General features: G+C 39.4%; 1 protein-coding gene across 5 annotated transcripts in view; it reads right to left on the bottom strand.

Annotated features, from left to right (window-relative positions):
• Window positions 1-25,623, bottom strand: part of DIP2A (disco interacting protein 2 homolog A) — a 78,685-nt gene that overhangs the window by 27,298 nt on the left and 25,764 nt on the right. For 3 of the 5 annotated variants that reach the window (XR_005956864.1, XM_041487713.1, XM_041487714.1), the window contains exons 3-12: window positions 18,509-18,628; window positions 12,179-12,298; window positions 7,933-8,178; window positions 4,396-4,524; window positions 3,718-3,837; window positions 2,612-2,809; window positions 1,677-1,768; window positions 1,288-1,398; window positions 420-543; window positions 61-170 (exon numbers count right to left, since the gene is read on the bottom strand). Coding sequence is in view for 4 of the 5 variants with exons in the window: in XM_041487713.1 (XP_041343647.1) it covers window positions 61-170; window positions 420-543; window positions 1,288-1,398; window positions 1,677-1,768; window positions 2,612-2,809; window positions 3,718-3,837; window positions 4,396-4,524; window positions 7,933-8,178; window positions 12,179-12,298; window positions 18,509-18,628 (1,370 nt within the window). In the remaining variant the exon portion in view is untranslated. The remainder of the gene's footprint in view (window positions 1-60; window positions 171-419; window positions 544-1,287; window positions 1,399-1,676; window positions 1,769-2,611; window positions 2,810-3,717; window positions 3,838-4,395; window positions 4,525-7,932; window positions 8,179-12,178; window positions 12,299-18,508; window positions 18,629-25,623) is intronic. The other 2 variants (XM_041487716.1, XM_041487715.1) reach the window with 1 other exon arrangement.

Here is a 25,623-nt window from a genome sequence, read left to right as displayed (position 1 = left end):
AAAACATCACATAAACTACGACAGAGTAACCACAGAAGTTATCACATGACACTGCATCACCTCGATATAAGCAATCTCGGCGCTGGCATCCCGGACCTGGGGGTGCCAGTCCTTGGCTGGTTTTGCCAGATGCTTCCCATCAATCACAAACCAAATGAGACGAGGCCAGCCTTCAAAGAAAAATAAAAGCTACTGTCAGTTCCAAACATCAGAGTTTTTCCCCCAGTATTCAGGGATAAGGACAGGAGGCAAGCAAAAGCAAAAACCCCTGCCGGAGAGGAAGAAACAGCACAAAGCACTGCCATGACAATCAAGACAGCTCTTTATGTGTAAGAACCATGCAAGCAAACCCAAAAACTGAAGTATGACAGCAACAATAAATACACCTGCTTTTTATCCCATAAAAAATAAACCCACACCTTTGAACGTCACCACCTCGCCAGTCTGAGCTTTTGGGAGGCCTTTCTGACAGGCATCAGTGGTTAAAGCTAACGTGACTCCACAGCTGCCCAAAAGAAACCCAATCTGCTGACTGCCAGCATCCTGTAGAGAAACAAAGAAAGAGCAAAATTAAAAATAACAAAGCTTTTGGACAGTTTGTTGTAACTCCTTTGTGTTTAGAAAACATTAAGTCAATTTATATCACAGGAAAAAACAAAAGTCAATCCCATAAGACCTTTAAATGACTGAGAAAATTAAGTTTTGCTTAGTGCTAGCTAAGATTTACAGCAGATCTAGTAAGAAAAGCAGTGTCAGAAGCAATGGCTGTACATCCCTCCACAACCCAATAGGATGTTTATAAATTCTGCTAAAACAGAAAACTGGTTTGATGCTGTTTCTGAGTCCAGACACACTCAGGAGCAGAGCCTGTAGCTTTTTAGTTTTTCCCTAACAATCTCCAGTTGTGAAGGACTATACCTGTATTTCAGTAGCTATGGTGTCTCTGACTGCCTCATTACTCAGCATCAGAGCTGAAAACCAACCTTTCTCTGACATACTCAGAGAAATACTTCCGCACATGTTTTTGAAAATAATGAATTAAAATAATTTCTACAATTAAATACCCTAAAACACCTAAATTACTAGCTTAATATTACTTCCCCCTTTCCTTAACTGAATATTGAATATAATTCCAAGCACAGAATGTAGACTGAGCAGTCCACCTGATGCTTTCTAAGAGTACACTTTGAAGGACCCCATGTAAGGATTGTAGGATTTAGACATACACACACACACAAACACTTTATTAATTTATCAAACATAAAAATGTTGAACGTATCCGCCTACCTTTCTTGTCAGTGGAACTTCTATTGGGACAGGAATAAGTTCAGCCAGGAGACATCCATAAAATGCCACCATAAACATAACTGGATCACTATTAGGGAATACGAGAGCTACCTACAAAAATGTAGTAAAGTAAGAAAAATTTTATTTGTCATTTGGCAGAGAGAGGGGCTGGCTGCTTTTTGATTTGTGGAACAAAATTTTCACAACAATCTCCAGATTCATAGATAACCAGGCAGAGAAATACTAAGTATTGAGACAATGTATTATTACAAGTCACAGTAATGACTATTTCACAATATATTATTACAATATTTTATTACAAGGCTTTCTTCAGCTAAAGCTGTTCCTCACTATTTCATCCATAGGGACCACTTCCAACAGCAGCCTACCCGGTCTCCAGGCTTCAGCAGGGGCTCATTCTTAGTGGTTAGCTTGTTTAGCAGGGTATAGGCTAACTTCAAGCTTCGACTCCATAGCTTGCCTAAAGAATAAAAGAAGAAATTAAGAAGCAGAAACTAAAATGTTAACAGTTAATTGGCAGATCTCAGTCCCTCACACATGTACTAAGCATGACGGTATCAGAACAGCTGGCCAAGTCCAAGTACAATTTAGAACTTGGCTTCTTTTTGGTTTACCTCTTTCTTTTTTTAAATTTTAAATGTAAAACTAAACATGCTATTCTAAACAACACTCAAAGCTCCACTGCAGAGCAATTAAATTACTGCAGCTGCTGAGCTATATTTCCTGCATCCTTCATCTGTGTGAATGCAAACAATAAAGTTCAACATTCTAACATATTATCCAAGGAAATGCTGCAGTGAGCTATCCTGAAGGACAGAGTTATTTTCCCCAAAAATGCAATTTACTATAATACTTCTAGGTCATTAATACAGGCAAGTTTCACTTCCCACCATCAACATCCTGATTATGCTCCTGAGGTATGAGTCTTCTCTATAAGGCTGTGCAAGAGGATGTTAAAATGGAATGTCTCCACTGGGAATCTGAAGAGTGCATTATTAGTCATCTGTTTCTACCTCCCAGTTTACACTGGGCTATTTTTAGTGCTCTTTTATGAAAAAAACCCACACTATTCTAAGAGATTTACAAATAGCCACTTGGAAAGAACCAATATGTTTTGCAATAAACATTTTCTCCTCCTTAACTTCTTTAAAAACGTTTTTCATATACAATGAATTTATAATTTACGTTCCTACAGCAATCTCCAACCATGTGTTACAAGCACAGGCAGTCCCTCTGAAGAAAGGCAAACTGTTGTTTCATGATGAACACTGAATTCCTCCTTGCAGCTGGCTCCAACACGTACCATAGGTCAGGGTATAAACTGCTTTCCCAGTGGTATCCAACGCTGTCAGACAAGGGGCTTTGGACTGGGTGGTTCCCCAGCGCTGCAGGGCAGCCAGCAGTGAGGGGGGCCAATTGGTCACAACCCCCAGGGGTTCCCCTTTAAGTACATTCACTTGGTTTCCTTCAGGCTTTGGTTGATTTGGGTCAGGCTGTTGCACTAAAACCAGAGCACAGTAAAAGGGAAATGTCAATCTGTAAAAAATGCGTAAGTTACACTTCACAGGCTATTCTATGACCCATTCACCTCTTCCTCACAACTACCACTACTTCTCCTCTGCTTTGTGATGATGCTGTGCTAATCATCTGTTGGCTTCCCAAAAAACAGTGACCATCACTTCAAAGATATGATTGCACATTACTGAAAGACCAGAATGTGAATCTCTAATGTACTCCTCTCTACTTTGGAAAGCTGCTGTTTTCTGCTGCTTTTTCTCCACATCTATATCAATGAAAGCCTCTGCCTAGTCAAGAAGGGTTATCAAAGACAGTGGCTTCAGTGACTTCTGGACACTGATTTTTGCGGCACTGAATTCTCAGCAGGTGATGAAAAATGACACCGTGCCTGGCTAACAATGTATTTTTAAAGAAAGGCCTTCTGTTAAAATCCTGCTCCAAGCTGCTCCATAAAGTGAAGTATCTTGATCTTAGTGAGCAAAGTCCTGGCTGAAGTTAGCAAACACTCCATGTAGACAACCAGCAAAATTAATGGTTCCATGTGATGCTTTCCACAATTACATGCACCTCAGTGGAAGTTCATCTGGAAAAACTTCAGCAAAAGACTAGAATAACAAAAACATTGAATCTTACAAGTAGCAAACCAATAGCAGAAGAACTCTAGTGGCAGCTGCTCAGAAACGTCACACTGAGTAAGAAGGTTGAGTTTAAGATTATCTTCCACTTGTGATAACATAATGACCTTTCTTACTTCACTGTATTAATTTTACCATAACTAGTTTTCTATTGAGAAGAGAAACCAACACTTGCTAAGTTCAGTCATGAACCACATCAGTTCTGTCATGAACCACTTCCACAAGAAGTAAAAAACATATCTGAAAGAAAATTAACCTTCAAGTAGTTCTTCAAAATCATCCACAAAAAACTCCTTGAGAGGTGGGCGCTTCGGTCTTTTCAAAGTATTTAGCAGCTGCTGGATTTTAGAGGACACTCTACTGTTCACTGGGACACCTGCCAAATGGAAAAGATTTATTGTTTATCATATATTAACCAAAATACACTAAAACACACAACTTTCAGGTGGAAAAGTCATTCAGGATGCGTACCTTGTTTGGAATGAAACAGCTTTAACTATTAAGTTTCCACTATGGATTTATTTGCTTTCCAACAATGCTGTTACCTGGCTGACGCAGACACCTTCTCACACTTTATTTTAGCTTTTCAAACCACTGACCCCTTCATGAGATTTCAACTGAAACATGAATGCCCTTTTATCCAGAAATCTAGCTATTTACTACACCTTAACATTCATTCCATTCTGAAAGCATCAGAATGCTTGGAAAAAATGAGTGAATCTTTTAATATTTTATAGGGCTTGTAAAAATAATCACAACACAAAACATGTTAAATGCTGATTTTCATTTGTGTATGTTAAAATATATGTAAATACATGTTTTTATATTTATCAAAATTTAAAGCTCTGAGGCAATATAAAATTAAGATGCATAAGAACATATATATAGACAAGGGGACACAGATGGAAAGGCAGGAGGTCTATAATGCAATCACCATCTGCAGTTTCCAGAATGCTGCTGCTGTAGCCTCTGGGCACTCCTCGCACGGATGCCACCTGCGGGCGCTCGTGGTGCAGGTACTCCACCAGGCCAGTGGTCACATCAGGGGGGGCAGAGTGGTTCTCTGCAGAAAGGCAAGACAGATACAGGAGCTCATCAGGCACCTTAAGAATCAAAATAATCAAGACTGCTTCCTACAGGAGCGTATTTCACAAATCCTCACAGGGGCTCCTTCCAACCTGGAGGCACAAGCCTGCTTTGCTTGGAGCTGTGCCCTGTTTCCTGGCTTAGAGCAATGCTTAGGGAATATCACAGAATCACAGAATGATTTGTGTTGAAGGGACCTCAAAGCTCATCTTGTCCCACCCCTGCCATGGGCAGGGACACCTTTCACCAGACCAGGTTGCTCCAAGCCCCATCCAACCTGGCCTTGAGCACTTCCAAGGATGGGGTAGCCACAGCTTCTCTGGGCAACCTGTGCCAGCTAGGGCCACACTACTCTCACAGGGAAGGATTTCTTCCTGATCTGAGTCTCTCTTCTTTTTTAAATTAAAACCATTCCCCCTCATCCTCTCACTAACTGCCCCTGTAAGAAGTTGCTATTATCATTCCAAAAATGTAACCATAGTTATAGAATGGTTTGGAATGGAATGGTTTAGGAAATGGCAGTATTTTTGAGAAGTGTTTAAACAACAGACAAGGAGAACAGGAAGACTGAAATATTTAGAATCCTGATGAGTAAAAATAGGAATGCAGCAGGGAAGAGCTGGAGAAAACCCTGCTGCCCAGGGCTGGAGCTGCCAACAATCCTTGGAGGACCTCAGCATGTCACAAATCCTGCCAGAAAAACTGCAGGCAGAGGGAGATCTGGGCAGTGCTGTGAAATACATACATAATCCCCCACTATGAGGCACTGATCAGCCCCAAGATAGCAAATGCTTCTTGCACTGCTCCCACATCTCCAGAACTGATACACAAGCTACAAGTCCAGCTCTAATTGGTTTTAGAGGGATCACCGGGAGAAAAATTTAAATCCATTCCCATCCTTTCCAATGGAATTCACTGCAATGCCAGTGTTTGCACTGCAGAGACTAAATTCCTTTCACGTGGGTAAGATACATGAAGGAGAAAGTGCTACTTCATCTGTCACAAAAATGCTCTGGATCCAGTAACCACAAAGATGACAGCTGCCTAAAGCTGACCCGTATAACCACTGCACAGGACCCATAGAGAGCCCATGTATACACCTGCCTCATGTATATGCTCTCACTCTGTTCTATATATTTTTGAAGTTGCTTTTTGGCTGTTTTTTTCTTTTTCCCTTTAGCTTTCCCGAAGTACCAAACCAGAGGCTTCCTGCAGCATACAACTTGGCCACAGAGACAACTGTACCTGGTTTCCACCTCCCGCCTGACAAACCCTCCAGTAACTAGCAATGTCTCACTATGTATGGAGAAAGAATAAGTTAAATTTTCAGGATTTAAGCTCAGATAAAAACCACATTAGCTTAATTAATATTTTGAGCATTTTATTAATCAATGCCCATGAGACCCCATGCTATTAGTTTGTATCATCCAGAAATACCATGGCACAGCAGGGTAAAAGAAGTGGAGAGGAGTTAAAAAGGCAAGTGAGCAGACTTATGACTTCAGGAAGAAAGGTTAATTGGATTCAGACTGAAGGACCTTTCCATTAGTGACGACAAGACAGAGATATATGCAAGAGTAGTGTCCAAAGGAAGAACAAATGGGATATGACAAAGAATTAAAAGCCATGATGATCTCTATTTCCAGCTGCTCTAAGAGGTAAGGTGAGAAATACTCCACAGTTGATATAGTGACCGTGAAAAAAACCACGACATACCACCAGCCTTATTCATTAAAAAAAGCCAAACACAACAGAACAAAAAATCCCCCCTACATGAAGGGCTGCTCTTGCTGCTATTAAGTGAAAGACAAGCACCTTAAAAATAATGCACATTTCTATCTGACTCCACTAAATACTGTAACCTTGCAATTCCAACAGTTCAGTTTACTGCCTCGGAACTTAGTTGGAGCTCACCATTAAAAATGCAGGCTGGAGAAGATGAGCTGTAAGGGAACAAGCTGCTAAATTTAAATTCTCCAACATCTCAAAACTGTGAATAGCTATTCAGTACATAACCAAAACACAGAATATTTCAGTAGGGCATGGCAATTAAGATATGTAAGATGCCTTTCAGATTGCTGATATCAGCACACTATCTGAAAAATAAATAAACTCATCTTCTATGCTCTAGGACAAATCAAAGCCCCTTTTAGAAAGTATGGGAGTATTTATCAAGAGTCATGAAAGTTTGCAGTGTAAGAACTGAGTAAGTTTTCATATTCTTGTGAGCTAGGAAAAGTACATGCAGACAGGAAAAATGTCTCAACTGAACTGATATTGGCCATGCATGAATGTTACCAAGCTAGGAATGAAAACTGATAGAACATGGCAAGCACTGCAGAAATGAGGAAGACCATTCTTATGTAAAATTTTGTTGGTTTTTTTTTGTCAAAAGTACCGAAAATTTTATCTTTATAAGTATTTTTAACAGATCAGCTCTTAAAGATCCCTGAGCTTCTTTCCTTCTAGATACCATAATTATTTCCCATTAATGAAATTTTAAACCTGCATATAGCCCAACATTCAGCTGCTTAAATGCTGGACTCTGAACTGTTTAGTAAGGCCTTGATTTTGCATACAAGGTATTGATTTTGTATGTTGTTGATTAAACAATCCTGATAGAGAGGTCTATCTGGCCTAGGGCATGAGACATAACAAGATGCTGTGCTACATTTTGGGTATCTTGCAAATTTTTACAGCTATATTAAGAATTTCATCAATCCCGGTTAAGCTTAAAAGGTTAGCCGTAATTGACTTTGTAATTTAAAGGAGTTAAACATAATTCCTATTAATCCATAATATGAAATCCAGAAGGGCTCAAAGTGAAGTGGTGACAGATTACCTCTTTCTTACATCCACCAAGGACAAAAAAAATTGCAAATTTCTCATTATTAATAAGTTTGGAAGTGGGAATATGATAAACTAGGTTTCTTTAAAGATTTTGGACAAACAGCAAAAAATGTCCCTAATGATTAGTACGTCTGATTTTGTAACCTTCCCAAAGATTCTGTGTGTTTTTCTGTCTTTTGGGTGCTTACCAACTGAACCACATATGAAATAAAGAATCTGACATTGTTTAGGGTAAATACATGCAGATTGAAAAGCATGCACCAAAACCAGGATTCCTTTGAAATTCTGCTTTGGAATCCATTAAAACTGAACCTTAGTTTCTTGGTAAAGCAAGCATTTTACCAAGAAGAAAGCACGTTCAGATCTCATGAGCAACTGGCTTGGGTTAAATACATATACATCATACCTACCTGGTCTGGGAATTGCACATTTTAAGGCTATTCACAGGTATCTCCTGGTGAAGACCTTTGTGTTTAGCCCTGCTTTGGGATTTGTAATCTGATTTCATTCCAACCACACCGGCAGGTTTACTGACCTATCTGCGTGTGTGCCATGAGATCTGCAAGCACAGTGGCAGCAGTGGTGGCAGGAGCAGTATTGGAAGCAGCAGCAGGTTTCCCTCCAGGATGAGATGAGGTGGAGGATGCAGAGGATGAGGTGGAGGAGCCCTGAATGACCCGGTTAAGCCAGGGCTCTACGTTGGAATGGCTCTGGAACGGAGTGGAGCCGATCCGCCCTTGCCGCCGCAACGAGCCCTCATCTTCTGATGCTGACGATGTGTCTGTGGTCAAAATAATGATGACAGGCCTGTAATGGGGGAATGGCAATGACCCAGCACCAGGAACACGGCGTTCGGCCGTGCTCCGCGTGCTCCGCGCAGCTTTCTCGCGTGCCACACGGGAGGGTGTGTGCTAAAGGAATGGGACAGTCACACACACAAATCCCTCTTGCTGCTGGTTGTTGGGTTAAGACAACAACTTGTACACATGAGGGCCAGAACACGCTTGGAGCGAAGTTTTAGTTACCTCCAACATTTGGAAGGATATGAGAGTTAAAAAAGGCTTCTACCTACAGCAGAAGATCAATGAGCATTGCATCCTGTCCCTATTCCACTGAAAACATATTTCTGCTCTGACCAGGTAAATTTTATCTCATCACACCTGAATAAAACCCTTTTTTTGGTTGTTATTTCCATTTTTTGAGGGGAAGGGAATTCTTCACTTTCCAATTGTTTTGAGAACTAATTCCTAAAAAAAACATGGTGCTCTGAAGTTCAATGAAAGAATTATTACAAAGCATGCATTTTAACCACATGAACTAACATGAATAATACAGAGAAATGCTTAGTAAAGCATCTTTTCATTCTAGATGTATATTTGTTGTTCTTACAAGTCTGATGAAGGGCTCCTAATTTAATTACAATCTAGTTACTTACAAGTTTCCAGATGTTTCCCTTTGGAATCTTTCCTTATTTATTCTCCATCCAAGAAAAAATGAAAAGGTAATTCTAAATATCAAGAAAATACATCCCTTGTGATTCTGAGAGAAAACCAGGAAGTCTTATTACAGAAAAAAAAAATCTTGCCCTCATGAAGAAATTGCTGAATTTTAATGACTTGATCTGTTACATGCTTTGTATAAGGTAGGGTGTCTTGTATCATACTCTAAGAATCCCAGACATGAATTCTAGGGTTGGTTACACCAGGAATTCTGCAGCCTTAATTTTGGCTGTTTTCTTAATCCTCTAGGCACATAATTGTTCACCTAGATACAATTGTGCAGCTAGATGCGATTCCATATACATTTCTCAAAGCAACATAAAAAAAACAAAACTACCCCTCATCTTGGGCAATGCATTTCAGTTACCAGCTCTTTAATTTTCTGATTTTCAAGAATATGCACATTTCCAATAATTTCAGACTAATTTCTCTTAGGAGTCTAAAATCATAAAAACAAAAAAAACCATTTCATAACAATGTTATTAGCTTGATGGCTTTCAAAGATAAAACTGTAGGTATCTCATTATTTGACCTCCCTCATCAAACATGACAATTTTGAATGAAAATACTCAAACAACAGATCTCTGAGAAGATTCAGCTGTGGTGCATCCCCATTCCTGGGTCCATGTCTCATGTGATACTTCCAGTCTGCTGCCACATTTGGAGTTTTTGGCAGCTGACTCCATTTGCTCCTGGAGAGAAGCCAAACCTGCACCATATTGCTTGCAACCTTCTCTTTCTTTTAGGCAGAAAGCAAAAATAAATAATCCCAGGAACATGGAACAAAATGGGATTATGAACAGCCAGGAATTTAAAAAATACCAAACCACCATGTCTGCCATTTCTAATCACTTCAGAGGAAGAAACAGAACTACAGAAAAAGCAGGTTTCTCACAGAATACACACTCTGATAATATCTCCTTACCCAGATTCAAGACAAATGAAGTCTGTGTACAAAAATGGAGGATCCATACTAAAAGCATTCTAATAACAAAACATAAATACACCAGCAGGAGCTCAGTGGCAGGGGTTAATCCATGGATCCTGGTGTGTGGTGACAGAACAGTGACAGAATACTGTGTGCTTGGCTTCCAATTCTTCCTGGCTGGGAGCTGACCCAAGACAGCCACAGAAGGCACCCCTCTTTGAGCCAGATTTGCATGAAGGCTCAGCTCCAGTTCTGATCACAGGAAATTCGTGTGGGAAGGATCAGAGACTCAACGGGACAAAACCAGAAGTACGTTAAAATTTTTGGAAGGATGACTGATAAATGTAGTTCCTTTACTGCCAGCCAGGAGCTGGATTTCAATTTAACACTGTGCTGAGAACCACAGACTCACAGAATGGTTTGAGTAGGAATATCCTGAGTTGGAAGGGACTCATGAGGAATACTGAGTCCAACTCCAGGCCCTGCACAGGGGCACCCCAACAATGACACCATGTGCCTAGGAGCCTTGTCCAAATAGCTCATGAACTCCATCAGGCTTGCGGCCATGACCAACAGCTTTCAGCTCCTATTATTTAAGGTGCTACTGCACCCTGCTCAATCCCAGTGTGAGCACACTTGCCTTCTTTGCTGACCACCTGCACAGGCATGTTACAAGATGACACTCCAGCAGCACAAATACACTAAAAACATGCAGATCCCACGGCCTCATCTTGCTCTGTACACACATGTACAGCATGGAGTGCAGGCTCAGGGGCACGGCCAGGCACGTGTTCCATTCACACACCAGCAGCCCTTTATATCCTACTGCTCTCCCCACACTTGTTCCTCCCTAGTCTGCCCCTTTCCCTGTCTGCACCTCCTCACCTTAACATCCCATAACAAGACTCACACAGCTGTGAAATACTCTTGCCCTGCATCCCACACTGTGTTCCTCACCCCTCTGTGTGCTCCCCCCAGTCCAGAAGGTGCTCTAGTGCTGACTGGTCTTGACGGGCTTCACACCTGGCCAGGAGGGCTGAAGCTCTCCAGGGACAGGCCTGGACAGCTGACCCTTCTCAAAGTCCTGAACTTGCCTTCCAGCCTGTTGCTGTTCCCAGTGCCCCTCTGGGCTTGTGCAGACGGGGCTGTTGGCTCCGGGGACAGGGCATTATTTGGGCTGCCTCACCTGCCATGTCCCACACTCCTCTGCAGGTGAGCAGGGCAGCTTTTATCACATAACCTAACAGTCTCTCCATAGCATCTCAGCTCCTTTTTAACAGTTGCTCAGAAAAAAAAAAGATAGTATAATAAAAATACTTAACATATCTTCTAAGCAAAAACATTAAGGGTCAAGAAAGACCATCTATAAGAACACAGAGGATTATTTATTAACTAATTAAATAATTGGAGAACCCACAAAAATAATATATGTAAGTGTGTGACTAGCAAATTAAAGTGGAATTCTCTTTAAATGGGAAGAACAGAAAGAAGAAATACAGCCCAGAAAGCAGGAGGGCAGCATACCTGAACTCTTTTTTTAGAGAAGGGGGTGAAGAACTAGAAATGATGGAGAAGGGCAGTAGAAGTCAGTGTGCTTCTGCTCCTGGGCCACATTACAAAAGACACGTGCACATTCTCAGAATTAAACATCTTAGGTAATCCCCCTTCTTCGTATACAAGACACTGGCCTCAAACCACCTGGCTTGCTAGCACAACATGTTGTATGACTTTCTTAACCTTCAGAAAATTCACTGTGAGACAACAGAAGATTACCTCTTCCCCCTAAAATTAAAGAAGGTGCTTTGCCATAACCAATCTGAACAATTGTAATGTATGACTTTCTGACTGTCTCAATTTGCTCAGCACTGAATAGTTGAAACCATCTGATGAGTGATCCACAATTAATGCAGCAACTTAATGCTCTAGTATTTTCTTCAACTTTTAAAAGAAGAATCTTCTGCAGTGTGAAATCAGGTATTTTCAGCTCTGATATGCCTGCCTAGATTATTTCCTCTGAGTGTGAGAGGACGTAAGAGAACATACTTCATGCATAAAGGGCACCTGCTCACTCTATGACTGCTTTCATGTGGACTTTCAGCAGCTACACTATCTCTAGATGAGACACTAAAAACCATGAGGAAAAATATCACAGCAGATATCCAACCAAGACCTGATAACTGGGAAATACAGTCATGGTACAGAACTTTAGTGCAACCTACCAACAACTTAGGACAGGGACACCTTCTGCTATCCCAGGCTGCCCTGTCCAACGTGGCTTTGGACATTTGCTGGGATGGGATAGCCACAGCTTCTCTGGGCAGCTCTGTTAATTCTCTGCGTTCACTCACACGTACCTGGAGGGGTGTATGTCTCTACTGAAGAGTGCACCAGGACAGAGCGTCTCTTCGAGGGCATGGGCATCTTCCTCTCTTTATATTTTGCAAGTGCTGCTTGTACTGCTTCAGTGTGGACATCTAGATAGAAAACAAACATAAATGTTAGAATTTCAGTTAGTCAGGAGGACTGAATCAACACCACTGCCTCCAGCTCCAATCCAGTGCAGAAGCAATGGTTTCCAAAGCTAAGGGAGAATATAAGCAGGGGTAAGTTGGTATATTTTCCTCATAAAATCAGTCTGAAAATGCTCAGTGAGTAGCATTTTGAAAACCTCCCTGAAATAAACACTGCAGTTATGTTAGTTTTGACCTATCAGTTATTTTCATTCTGGGGATAAATTTCAATGCAGATTCTGTACATTTGCAACAGCATTTGACTCTTCATCCTCAAAATCCAGGAAGGGAAAAGAAGTGCAAGTACATGCATACTTGAAGTTCTCACAAAAAAATGCAAGTAATAAAAAAACAGAAAAAAGAGACTAATGGACTTAATGATCTTTGAGGTATTTTTCCAACTCTAACAAAATTCTATGATTCTATATGAAGAATTAGGGAAAAGACACACAAAACTTTCATTTTCCTGAAAGCAAAAATTACCCTAAGAGGCTCAAGGGCTATACTTTATCTTTTCTAATTTTTAAGCCAAAACTGAGATTAAAGAGGAATTCGGTGTTCAATCAAGACCTCACTGCAGATAAAATTTAATGTATTCCAGTGATTTTTCAGCAGCTTTTTCTCTTTGACATCTACATTCCAATGGTGTCAAAAGCTAAAACTTATGCAGGAAGAAAATTCATGAGAAGTGAACAGATGCTGAGGAGGAATGAGGCAGACCAAAAATATACTTTGACTTACCACTCAAGACTCCAACTCATGAAAAGCACAATACAACATGTACACACTTAAACATAGTTACAATGGGCTTGTTGCAGTTTAGGAATGACATTCTCCAATCTAATATTCCCTCTAAAAACACTTCAAGGCAGTCACTGCTCACTGTCTTCCCCCTCCTCCTCCTCTCTGTGGTAGGATGGAGAGGAGAATTACTTGGAGGCACAAAAGGCAAAGACCATGGGTTGAGGTAAGAACAATTTACTGAAAACAGCAATGAGATATGAAAATGAACACAGCAAGACTAATGACAGAGGGTAGAAGGAAAGAATTGCTATTGCAGAGTGTGGCAACCCTTGTCAATAACAGAACCCAGAACAGGACAGAGCCCAGGAGTGAGTACATGATTCTGCACAGGGCTGACCACATTTCTTCTACATGGAAACTGATGTACAAGGTTTTCAGAATTTAACTATTCAATTTGAAAGAAAACACATATTCTTTCACTAAGTATCCATCTATTCTTTTGATAAGATTTAAATATGTAACAGGTAGACAAATTTGAAGGTATGAAACTATTTGTAGGTATGTAAGTGTGTGTATGACAGACATATACTTACACAACTTACAAATAGTATACAATGTAACAATTGTACATATAATTTTGTACTTCTAATATATATTGTACATATAATACACAATGTAACTCTACCCCTGTACCACAGGGACTTACCTTGCTGATGACTACAGTAACAGTATTTTACAGTTTGGGGGTTTTTTTTAAATTTAAAAAGTACCATTTCTGTACTAGCCCTGAACCCCTTTTGGTCATGCTCAGCACAAGGCCCTTCCTTAAGGAACATGCCCTTCAGTCTGGCCAAATGGATTCTACAAAATCACAAGAATTCCTGAGCATATGATCCCAGACACCAACCAGTTCTTCACAGCACTAACGTCACTTTTCAGCCTGCAGCTCCCTGCAGATAATCTGCTCAGAGCAGCATTTAAAATATGTATACATGCAAATATACTATCCCACCTGTGTGTTCCTACAAGACTCAGGAATGTACTAAGTAGATTCTTATCTCAAAGAAGAACTTTTTCTGCAACCAACCTGGGAGGTTCAAAGATGATGCTGTTATGAGAGAAAAATATTAAGAAGGAAAGAAAAAAACAAAACCTCCAGCCTTTAAAACAGTAATTTTTTTTTGTCCTGGTCCCCCTGTCAGATTTTCCCTCCTGTCCTTCACACCAAGGACTTAATAATAAACGTTTCATCAATTAAAAATTCCCCTTTGCTTATGTCTGCCTGCTTCCTTCTACATTCCCACATCTAGGCTTTTTGTCAAGTCCTGCTTTCTCCTCATCCTTAGTTTTAGCTATAATTGTCCACTAAAGAAGTTTATTCCCATAGATATCCGCAAGCAAAACTTTTATGTCCCCAAAGTCCAGAAAGTTTAAGCAGGATTCAACATCAAGTTTGGTTTTGCAGCCTTAAAAGTAGGGGGAAAATGTCCATTCTGCAGGACACATTTCCTTGGCAGAACTTACAGCCAAAACCAAACTGGAATATTTCTAGCAAGAGACAGTAACTGTGAGATGTAGTCACTTCCACCATGCCTACATCTACATACAATTTAAAAGACATTTTTGTTACATTAACATCTCATAGGAAGCAGGGGAACATAAATTGTTCTCCAGAAAAGGCCTTCCAAAGAGCAAAATAACACACAATATTTGTAGTCTGCATATAAATACATTAAGCCATTAAATGATGTGGCAGATTAAAAAATGAAAGCATTCTTAGACAGTTGTGCATTTTGGGAATGGAAAGGCCTAGTTGGAGGCAAGGGTGTGCTGGGGCTTTTTAACAAAGCAGAGCAGGGCAGGTCATAACATCACACAGATTTGTGGGAGCAAGCATGGGAACTACTTTTTATTCCATTTCCAGAGGGCAAAATCACTACCACCTTATCCTCTAGTCCTAACTCCCACCCCAAAACCTGGAACAGACTGGATTAACTAATAAAAATGCAACCAGGAGACAGTCAGGATGAATTTTTATTCTGTTCCATGTTTTATTTTTACAGCGCCAATTTAACTCATCATTCCCTCTATACTCATTAAAATCTATTCCTGGCTTGAAATCTTTCCTATAATATCTTGTCCTTGGACATCAGCTGAGTAGGAACATCCTCTCTCATCCAAATCAATGAAGTAATTGCTTTCACTTCCCTGGAACACTGTGTTCCTATTCCACTTTTGCTTTAAGAGCTTTTCTACATGATGAAACACATTTCAATAAAAGAAGTAAAAGGAATGAAATTATTTTAAAGAAGCAGAACACTTAGGGTACAAAAATTCATTAATTAGTATAAATTAAATTTTAACTGGATATTGGAATTGCAAAAAGAAGCTCACTACCACTGTCTGTTACTTAAATTCTTCAAAATTTACTGTGAAAGTGATTCACCATGTAAGAACTGTGGAGTTCAATTTTCTTCAGGGAATTAATCACTCATAACCAGACCAAATGTGTCACATTTTTGAGAACAGGGATCAGAAATGCTCAACAGTGATCACTGGAAGTGATGAACAGCAAGCCCAGCATTTCATTAACACAAAGGATATATGTACCAAAGAGAGGGAAAAAACTCATATGCTGCCATCCAAAATGCAGAAGAAAAAGTCTTGGAGAAATATTTCTAAGCTTCTGCACTTTATTAAGCTGCAAGCAACCATCAACAATTAATAACTTATTATAAACATTTTCTCCTCCTGCTATAGTAAACCACATAATCTTCTCTCCTGTTCTTTGTACCTATTCTCATTTTCTTTCTTTCCACATGTCCTTAAAAAAGGATTAAGGAGAAAAACTAAAATAGTTTGTGGACTATAAATCACCTAAACACTTACAGCTCCTCAACTGTTCAGCTATTAGAAGAGCATTTTTCTTTCCTATTTGTAGCCTCTGCTCATTTATCAGCCTCTGATTCTTGTCCCTGCCTCAGGCACAGAAGCAAGAATTTCTAGTTGGTTGAAGAAAAAAATGACATTTATAGGCTGATCAGGGTCCCTGCTGCTCATGGATTTCAAAATACCAACAGGCAAATCAATAAGCACTATCTAGGTGGGATGGGGAGAGGACCTGGAAAAAGGTAAAATCCATGGGTTGAGATATGAACAATAATATCTGAAGTAAATTAAAATGCAATAATAATGATGATGATGATCATAATAAAAATAATAGACTTAGAACAAGAATAATAAAATATGAGCATTATTCTCATTGTAAATCCAAACCACAGTACTGTACCAGCTATCAAGAAGAAAACACTAATCCAGCTCAAGCCTGGACAGCAGGCTTGTGTGTATTAAAAGTATTCACTGTTGGAACCTTTTGGATTATATTTGTTGTTTGAAGACAAGTTATCTGGGGATGATAAAAACATACAGTTGATTTAAATACACAGCACTTCTGTGAAACTATTTTAAAAAGTGCTTACAGAGAGTAGATGACAGATTAATTGTATAAAAAGACAAAATTGTTTCACTTCCTTGCTTATTTTAAGTAATTCATGTTGATGGTTGTAAAGTACCTATAATTGCTCCAGAAAGAGATCCTGTTCTAGGAAAAGCTTCATTCTCCCCTCATCAACTACTCTTGAAACAGACATAGGAGAACTGATGAGATCTGAAGCAAGGAAAACAAGAACTAAAGGCTGGAAGGAAAGAAAAAAGAAGGAACAACACATCCTCCCTTCCCCATAACAGTCTGAAGTAAGGTGTGAGATTGGGGGAAGGAGGCTGAAGCTGGTTATCATCCCTCACAACAGTCAACGTGTGTCAGCACATGGGGAAGTCAAAAAAGGCACCATCTTTGCTGAGATAAAGAAGCCAACCATTAATGCAGTAAATCTGAAGAATTTTTTTTAACTACAGAGGAAAAAGGGGAATCGATATTGGCATCTAAAAGCCATATCTATATTTCCTTGCACAGAACTAAATAAGTTTAACCTAAGCCAAGTCAAACAAAACTGTCACTATTTGGTTTTGATACCATCTGAGCACATTAAGCCTTGTCATGTATCACTAATGGGAGAAAAAAATCCAATTATGTGTGCTATAACTAAGAACTCTGCAAAATTTCCAAGTGACGAATTTGTTATAGGCAGAAATATTTAATGAAAAATTAGTTTGGGGAGCAGTGATAGGAAACCACATGAAGGACATGGCAGTCGCCACCAAGGACTACCTCCCAAGGATTTCCTGCTGTAGTTGCACTCTTCTTGCAGATTTTTATTTCTGTTAGTTTAACAATGGCACATCTTACTCTAATTATTTCCTATAATACAATTTTCTATAACCTATTTCTATAATTTAGTAATTTTAAAAATATTTTAAACATGTCATTTAGCTGATTACAACACTACGCAATATTCCCTGGCATTTAGAAGTTTCTTCTCTGTGTAGCTGAATACAGGTATCTTTCCCAGGAGTCTGTATATATCCACAGAATATTTAAGAAGTTTGATTCATCATTCAATTAGCCCTAAGGAATGTACAAGGCACATCTGCTCCAGCTCTGGAGCCAGGTTTTCCGTATCAGCAGGGCAAATAGGATGCAATAAGCACTCTGCACAAGCAGTGGCAAGACAAGGTGACCCAAGACCAGACTCCTGTTAAGGATGTGCAGTGCATGCCATCACTTGCGCTTCTCATCCCCAAACCCAAGATGTGGAATTACCCTGCACAACAAACAAAAAAATACCCAGCTAGAAGTCCAAAAGTATTTAGGAGAGAAAAGCTTTCAAACACCTGTTTTTCCTGACTATTGTGACAAGGAATTTCACAGGGAAATGGTGCACTTCAACCACCTGAAAAGTAACAATGGGAACAGGATGCAATGAGAATATCAGTATTTTCACATAATTTTCCAAAACAGGTTTGTCACTGTGGTGTCCATTTAAAATGAAGTAGAATATCCATTGTGATGTTTCCCTTTTTTGTGCACTTGCTTTAAACCAGGAAATATTAGAAAGAAAGCTACAACAAATATATAACCTTGCTTTAACAAAATAACTCAAAAAGCAAGCAAAAAAATCCCCCAAATTCACACACTCTAGCCTTCAAAATTTTTAAGTAACTGTTATACAGGCTGGAGACCCAATTTTGTTTTCTCAGTAAATATGAAAAACCTGTTGAGCATGGTAAAATTCACAACAAGAAACACATCAGAAGACAGGTCTACAGTCTCTTTCTCTTCTTGTGTTTCCTCCAGGCTGAATTCAAACAAAACCACTCTTGTAACAAAACAAAAAAATACTTGAAAGGCCTTCATTATCTCTTCCCTTCTTCCAAAGCACTACACCTTTCTGTGTAGGTGCAGGTGCCATTTTACAGGTATACTTTTCCTCTGAGGACCCGTGATGCCTCAGCTGTATCTGTGTCCCTTACCGGATCGGAAGCGCTCGTCCCTCGAGTTGGTGGATCGGGATTTCTGCTGTTTTGATACCCCAGCAGTGGCTTGGGAAGAGCCTGGGACTCTGTTCTCTGCTTGCAGGGATGGATCCACACCTGAAACACAGTTTATTTTAGTACAAACTCAGCTTTGCAAATATAAAATCTGCTCCCCACATCTACATTGTTTCACCACCCTCAACATTTATTCACAAGTTCAACTGGAGCAAGACAGTACCTTTAAAAAGGGCTCATCTTCTGCCTACATTTTAATCCAATTTAATCTATACCCATTTAACAGAGCAATACTCATAAGATTCACATTTGACAAAAATGATGCAATTCTCTAGTAAGACCTTTGCAGATATTAATGCAGAATTACTGTCAGCTTCAGCTGTGTAAAAGCTCCTGCTGTAATCTAGGTTGTCTGGGTGCTTCATGCACTCCTAAAACGATGACAGACCTTCCCAGCCCCACACAAGGTAACAAAAATATGAGGAATTGAACCATTCTCTAGCTATTTTCTCTGCACCTCATTAGAACAGGGCTCTAGATAACCCACAGCAGTTGCTTATGTTTAGCCTGGCTAATATTCAGGAAGATGATCTCAATTTTACGTTGTAGCACAACAGGAATAAAAAATCAAAGGGGTGAACAGTAACCATTAAATATCCATTATCATTTCCCAATCCCCAAAATGAGGAGACTCCTGCTGGCTCTTGATCCATCAAGGACTATATAAATTTGGACTAGAAACATCCGTTTACAGTTTTATTATACATCCACACTTCCAAATATAATGTAAAAATTCCAATGCAGCTGGAAGGTTTTTTTGCACAATCCCAACATAAATATAGATTAGTGCTGTGTTTTACAGTCAACTTTCCTCAGCCATGGAAGACCTGCTGCATCAAGGTCACTGTATTTACTCAGCCCTTGTACCACACAGGGCTCAGTATATCTTTCATTTCACTCCTTCCTTCCCTTCAAGAGCTTCTGCTTTCCTACCTGCCCCCAAGTCTTTTGAAAACAACACATTTTGGAAACGAAGTGTTTGAACACCATGTTTCCAAAATGCAAATATTTACCAAAAAGCAGCTCTCACTGAACTGAAGACATCATTCCAGAGGAATCTGGGTCAGTTCCTTTGCAAGGAAAGACCTCACTTTAACAAGTAAGAAAAGGTTCCTTTCTCTCTCATGGGGTTTCTGTTCCCTTTGTTACAAAGTGAGTATCAGGAAAGAAATTGGCAGCTACTAACAAATCTAGGAATTATAAGACATTTTTATGAAGACGTTTCAGTAAGATATAGTCTTTACCTTAGGAGTGTAATTGGATTAAATATCCCATTTCTACCTCAATTGATGAAAAAGAACTTTCAAATACTCTATTTAAATGCACTATCCTCAGGGAAAGTGTTTTATCATCTTCATGACAAGCTGAATTACTATATACCAGCTTTCTTGGGTATCTGTTAAAACTTTTGGATGAATGCACTCCATAAACCCTTTCCCAACCCCTTTGCAGCTAACAGTGAACACTTCTGGATGTTGAAGAGGCAACCTTGAACTAGATATGGGTTCAGGGTGTGGGTGTGGGAAAAAATGAGCCTAAATAATAGAAAAACAAAGGAACATTTAATAATTCACACAGATCTAAGTTTTAAGAAATTAGACTGACCCCAGAGATATGCTCCTTTCTTTTACAGTTTGTAATAAAGAACAAACACATTCTCACCTAATTTTTCCTGTTTTCCAAAAGTAAAGCTTTTTAAACAGATGACAGAATATCTAACATCAACAGCATTCCTCAATGGGATAAATGGAGACAGCCCAGCAAAGAAACCAAAGTGTCCTCAGTGGAGCAGAACAGAATGTGTGTTTACTAATATACAGACCTAGCACTCCTTGAAACACTTAAACAGAATTCTGTTTGTAATAGAAAAACAAATGTAGTCTGCCAACTGAATTGATTCAACAGATCTGATAAGTGGTGAAAACACTGCAGAATTCTATTCCACATTTCATTTGAACACAAGTTTTCCATAACCACAGGTCAACAGTCCAGGGGGATTTGTTGGGATCTGGAAACAATAAACAACAGCTTTAGATTCTGTTAGAAAGATCAAGGCAAGTCATCTCCTTAAGCCTGAGCCAAGCAAATAGCCAAGGCAAAGGGATAACAGGATAACTCAATGGTACAGAAGAGAACAGGCAGCAGGGATGGGAGTGTCCCCTCAACTAAGACTACTTAAGAAATTCTCAGGAAACATCATATCTACATAATTTTTGTGTAATTTTGTCAAAACAGACCTTGGGTGGAAAAGATAGCAGAAGAAAACCAGAACTTTTTTTTGTTGTGCCATTTCTTTTCCTCCAGGAGAGTTGCTAGTTGTAAGCAGAAAAAGAGATTCATGCTCCTCCCAATTCCTTACTCTTCCCATTTGCAGTCTTGTAGTAACTAGAGAGCCTTGAAATCAGGACTTGTAAGAGCTCCTTTTTCACTCTGTGATCCCCCGTGTGAGGCAAACAATCTGGACAATGAGCTGACTGGTATAACCCATCAGCAGATGACAACCTGCATGCAGGATGTCCTGAGTCATGTGCAAACCAAGCACTGCTGTTTGGCCACACCAGTCCTGGGGGCAGGAGGAGCAGGGAAGAAGTGACCACACATAACAACAGGAGTCCATGACCAGCTCCAACACCAGAACACTCTCTTCCTCTCAAGACTAAGATCAGATTTTTGTGATGAAGTATGTCTCAGTGAATCTCAGAATTTCCTTTTAAATCAGGATGAGGCATGAATTCCTTGGCACTGTTAGAAACCACAACTCAGTTTCTTCATATTAAGTCTCCCTTCTTGCTTTCTGAAAGTAGGTTTCATATCACAGTGCAAAAATACCAACAATGAATCTGAAAAATGTCACTTTTTGGTAAAAATAGTAAGATAGTGCATCTGACTCTTAGGCTACATAACTATGTGCCAGTAAAATGCTGTTCCACAAGCCTGGTGAGCTTGTTCATTTATTCTCCTACTATGCAAATCACTACCTTAGCCTTCAGCAAAAGCAGATGGGTAATTAGGCGAAGTCTCCCCCTCACACCAACACCTTTACAGAAAAGACATATACTAAAGGCACTTGATCCACTACTCACTGCATTTTCTCAATTTTTAACTTTCCCAAAGCTAGCAAGAATAGAGTCAGCTTAAAGAGGCTGCTTGTTCCAACTAACTGAACAATGTGCTTCTACAGGATGAAATTAAAAATAGTATTTGAATTATTCCTGTATTTGTCTATCCACAAGCACTGGAGAATCAAGACTAACACTGGCATTTCAAGCAATTTCCATTTATACAAGCAAAAATGATTTTACTGTAAGAGCAGGGAAGAGCTGCCAGGACAAGGAAGATTCTCTGCTGGCATCACTGGGGAGGATGCACAGCTAAAGACATTAGGTGGGTAGAGATGAAATTTTCAAAACATCATGTATTAAAGAGCTCTGTAGAGAGTAGAGGGGAAGAGGGAGGCCAAAGAGGAAACGGCAGACTCTTTGTACATTATCAAATCTTTCTGCAGCTATTGAACTGGGTCTGGAAATAAGAAAGGAACAAAATACAGCAGCCAAGTTCAAAGTGCAAAGAGAAAGGAAAAGGTATGACAAGGCAGAAAATCCAGAAAGTGGAGGTCTGGCTCTGGGGCAGTTACTGAGCATCCAGTCCTCACTCAAGTTCAATGTTACCATCCTTTACTGTCATATCCTATCTGAGAACATACTACCTGCTGTACACACTTTTTTTGTTCTCAAGATCCAGTTTTGGAAGTGTTAACACCTTCTAGATTAGAGGGACTGAACAAGGGTTTACCCAATGTAATTTATTACCCAGAATATGGAATCAGAAATTCAAGAGATTAGAAATAATAATAATGATAACAAAAGGCATCATACACATGCATTATGTTTGACAATATTCCATGATTCTGTAACATTCTCCTCTACTCAAGGAAGTAAATTCCAGCTCATAAGCTTCAACTTGAAGCCTACAAAACCATTTTAAGGGCATTAACACCTTCCATTCAAGGAAGCATGAAAACAGCAGCAAAGAATACAAAAGCACAGAAGACACTTGTTATAAATTCATTGAAACCGAATACAAGCCAGGATTTGGATCCAATTCAGAGAATCCAAACACTGACTAAACCATCTCAATGAAAATACCCACAAGTAAGAGACACACTTATTTAGACACCATGACAGACTGGTAAGCAGAACACCCACAGGGCATTAGCTAGATGTTTAATTTCTCAAAATAGCAGTCCATTTTAAGCAGCAGTTCAGGAGGTGCTTCACAAGCAGCCCAGCACTCCTAATGCAGAAGGATGTGCACTGAATTGAAAAGGCACAGGAATAGCAATCTCTTGATATTTTGAGAAACTGTGAGCAATGAAGCTATAAACTTCTTTTTCAAACTAGACCGTGTTAACACATTACATTTTCACATACCTCATTTAAGTACACCAAGATCCAACCAAATTAGCCAATTAAAATTTGGACATCCTTTGATCATAGCCATTATACCCATAGTATAAAGTGGGAATTTTAACTCCATAGCACCAAGAAAGGTACTTAAATGTTTTCCCCTTAAATTATAAGAAATTATAAAGCTTTTATAGACTGCAAGACTCCAGAGTAAGTTGCACATTCCTTAAAAATGGAACTACAGGTACTAAGTGCTATAGGGGTATGTAAAACTCCCACTCTAATTGAATGAGAGGCTGATTTGTGGATACCTCTTACCCACAAAGATGCAAAACCAAAGATCACAGTTACACAGAATTACAGAGCAACCCAAGTTGAAGGGACCTTGAAGATCACCTGGTGCAGCCAGGAAAGAATGCGTATGTATTCCTGGTAGTAGCTGAAACATTATTCAGAGACATAAAACCATGAAAACATAAGAAAAATAGAAGTATGGGACATGCCAGCCTCAACTGAAATTAGAGGAGGTTTCATCATCAGTTCCCTTAAAATAAAAATATGAAAATGGTTAACATTTCAATTTTGCTGGAGCAGAAGTGCTGAGGAAGACAATAAAAGAAAATAATTTTAGATTGGAATCACTCTGACACCAGAGGAGAAATGAAGTCACTCACCAAGGTGTTCTTCTAGCACGAACTAATTCCAGTGAAATAATTTCCAGGGACTGCCCTGTAAAGCAGCACCAGGACACTAACTGCAATTGCAACCTCATTTACACAGCCAAAGAGGCAACTTGAATATAACCAGTAATACTGTAAAAACATCTGTAAGAAATCAGGATAATCAGAAAACAACCATCACAAGGCAGGAGTCTTACTTGAGGTGTTAGAAAGGAAGTTTAAGACCATCACCTGCCCACCAGGACAGAATTCTCACTGTAAATGATGCTTATTTTATTGTGTTATTTCTGAATGTTTTTACACCCCAGCTCTACCCACATTCAAAATCATCCTCTGCCATGTATCTAATGTTATCCATCACTCAGAAGCTTCACCATGCAGCATGCCAGATTGCCTACAGATATAATTAATTATTTCCTCAGAGTTTTATCTGTAATTTGCATGCAGAGGTTGACTGAGGAAGCCAATTACTGACTGTTAAATTTTACTTCATTAAAATAATTAATTACTGTTTCATGCTTGCTATTACTCAACACTTGTTTTTGATTTTGCACAGTGCACTTGGTTGGATCAGTGAAAAATAACTCATTCTAGTTATTATTTCCATATAATTACAGAGTTCTATGGTTCCTAAGCAAAATCTTTACATTTCACTTCATCACTGCAGATTTAGGATTTTAGAATACAAAACAATCTACAGGAATAAGACTCTTGAATCACACGGTGCTCTGCTTAATTCTCCTGTTAATTGAAAATGTGCTCTGCAGCCACTTCAGTCTTTTTCTGTTTCCCAAGCCCTCTGTGGGGTTGTTTAACACTGTCTGGGTAATGATTTAGCTCCCACAGATTCAGCTGTACAGTGCAGCAGAACATAGCCCAAACCATTTTAGAAGGCATTGAGAGAGCAGGAGTTTGCACATGATTAGTTTGTAGGTAGCAGTTGATGAGGTGTAACAGGGAAAGTTAAACTTCCAGAACCCAAACCTATGGGCGTGCAAGTGCACTTTTAAGACATAAAGCTGTAGAAAGACATGATTTAGTGATCCTGGGGACATCAAATCATAGAGCAAGAACTCAACAAATGTAAAATGCTGACATTCATCAGTCTGAAAAGACTTGATGGATACTGAACTTTATGAATCCTATCAGGAATGGTGCAATTAAATTGTTAACGATGACAAATTTCTGCAGGCTCAAAGCCTTTGGGACTCCCACACACTATTCTGAGCCATGCTGAAGCTGTGTCAATTAAGGAAATTTCAAGTTAGAACTGGGTTAATGGAGCATATGTCAGGAAACTGAACCAGGCAGTTAGCTTAATGTTTTAAGCAAATTTTATCTTTTTACCAGAGCATCATTCTTTGTGCTCAGAGGCAGACAGTCTATTCATTTTTTAGCATATTAAAGCTAGATTCCTGTCAGCTTAATGCTAATCTAGGCAGAAGTGGTAAAAAAAAGATCAGGTAATCTGGTGCTTCTTAGAAAATGTGGTATCAAGCAAGTAGGACAAACCACAGGATTTGCTGACTCATTAAACTACTGCTTAAGGCGATTAGGGAAAATATAGCTGAACAAGGAGAAAAATCTTTAAGCAGCTGAAAATCTAAACCTACTTTAAGGAGTGTGGCAGACAAAGTACTGGAGTTGTCTAAGCTATGCTTGAGAGCTCAGTACTTGAATATTTGTGCAAACAGCCTTGTGAGAGCTGAGAAGGAAAAAACAGAGAATAAAACCCCCACTGTCAATAGAAAGGAGTGAAGGGCAGAGTAAAACAAAGATGATGAGAGATTAAACAAGAGACAGAAATCCAAAGACATGACTTTCTAGGAGACAAAGTGCATTGAGAGAATATTTCTAGTAATTGTGAATTCTCAGTCAAAATCCATACCTCACCTGGTCTCAGAATCTTTAACTAAGCTGAGTTAGAGGACAGGGTATTTTGAACAGAAAA

This window comes from Pyrgilauda ruficollis, unplaced genomic scaffold, assembly GCF_017590135.1.
Source record: "Pyrgilauda ruficollis isolate IOZ18807 unplaced genomic scaffold, ASM1759013v1 scaffold83, whole genome shotgun sequence".
Lineage (NCBI taxonomy): Eukaryota > Metazoa > Chordata > Aves > Passeriformes > Passeridae > Pyrgilauda > Pyrgilauda ruficollis.
The sequence above is the reverse complement of the archived record's forward strand: the minus strand, read 5'-3'. Positions and strand labels throughout refer to the sequence as shown.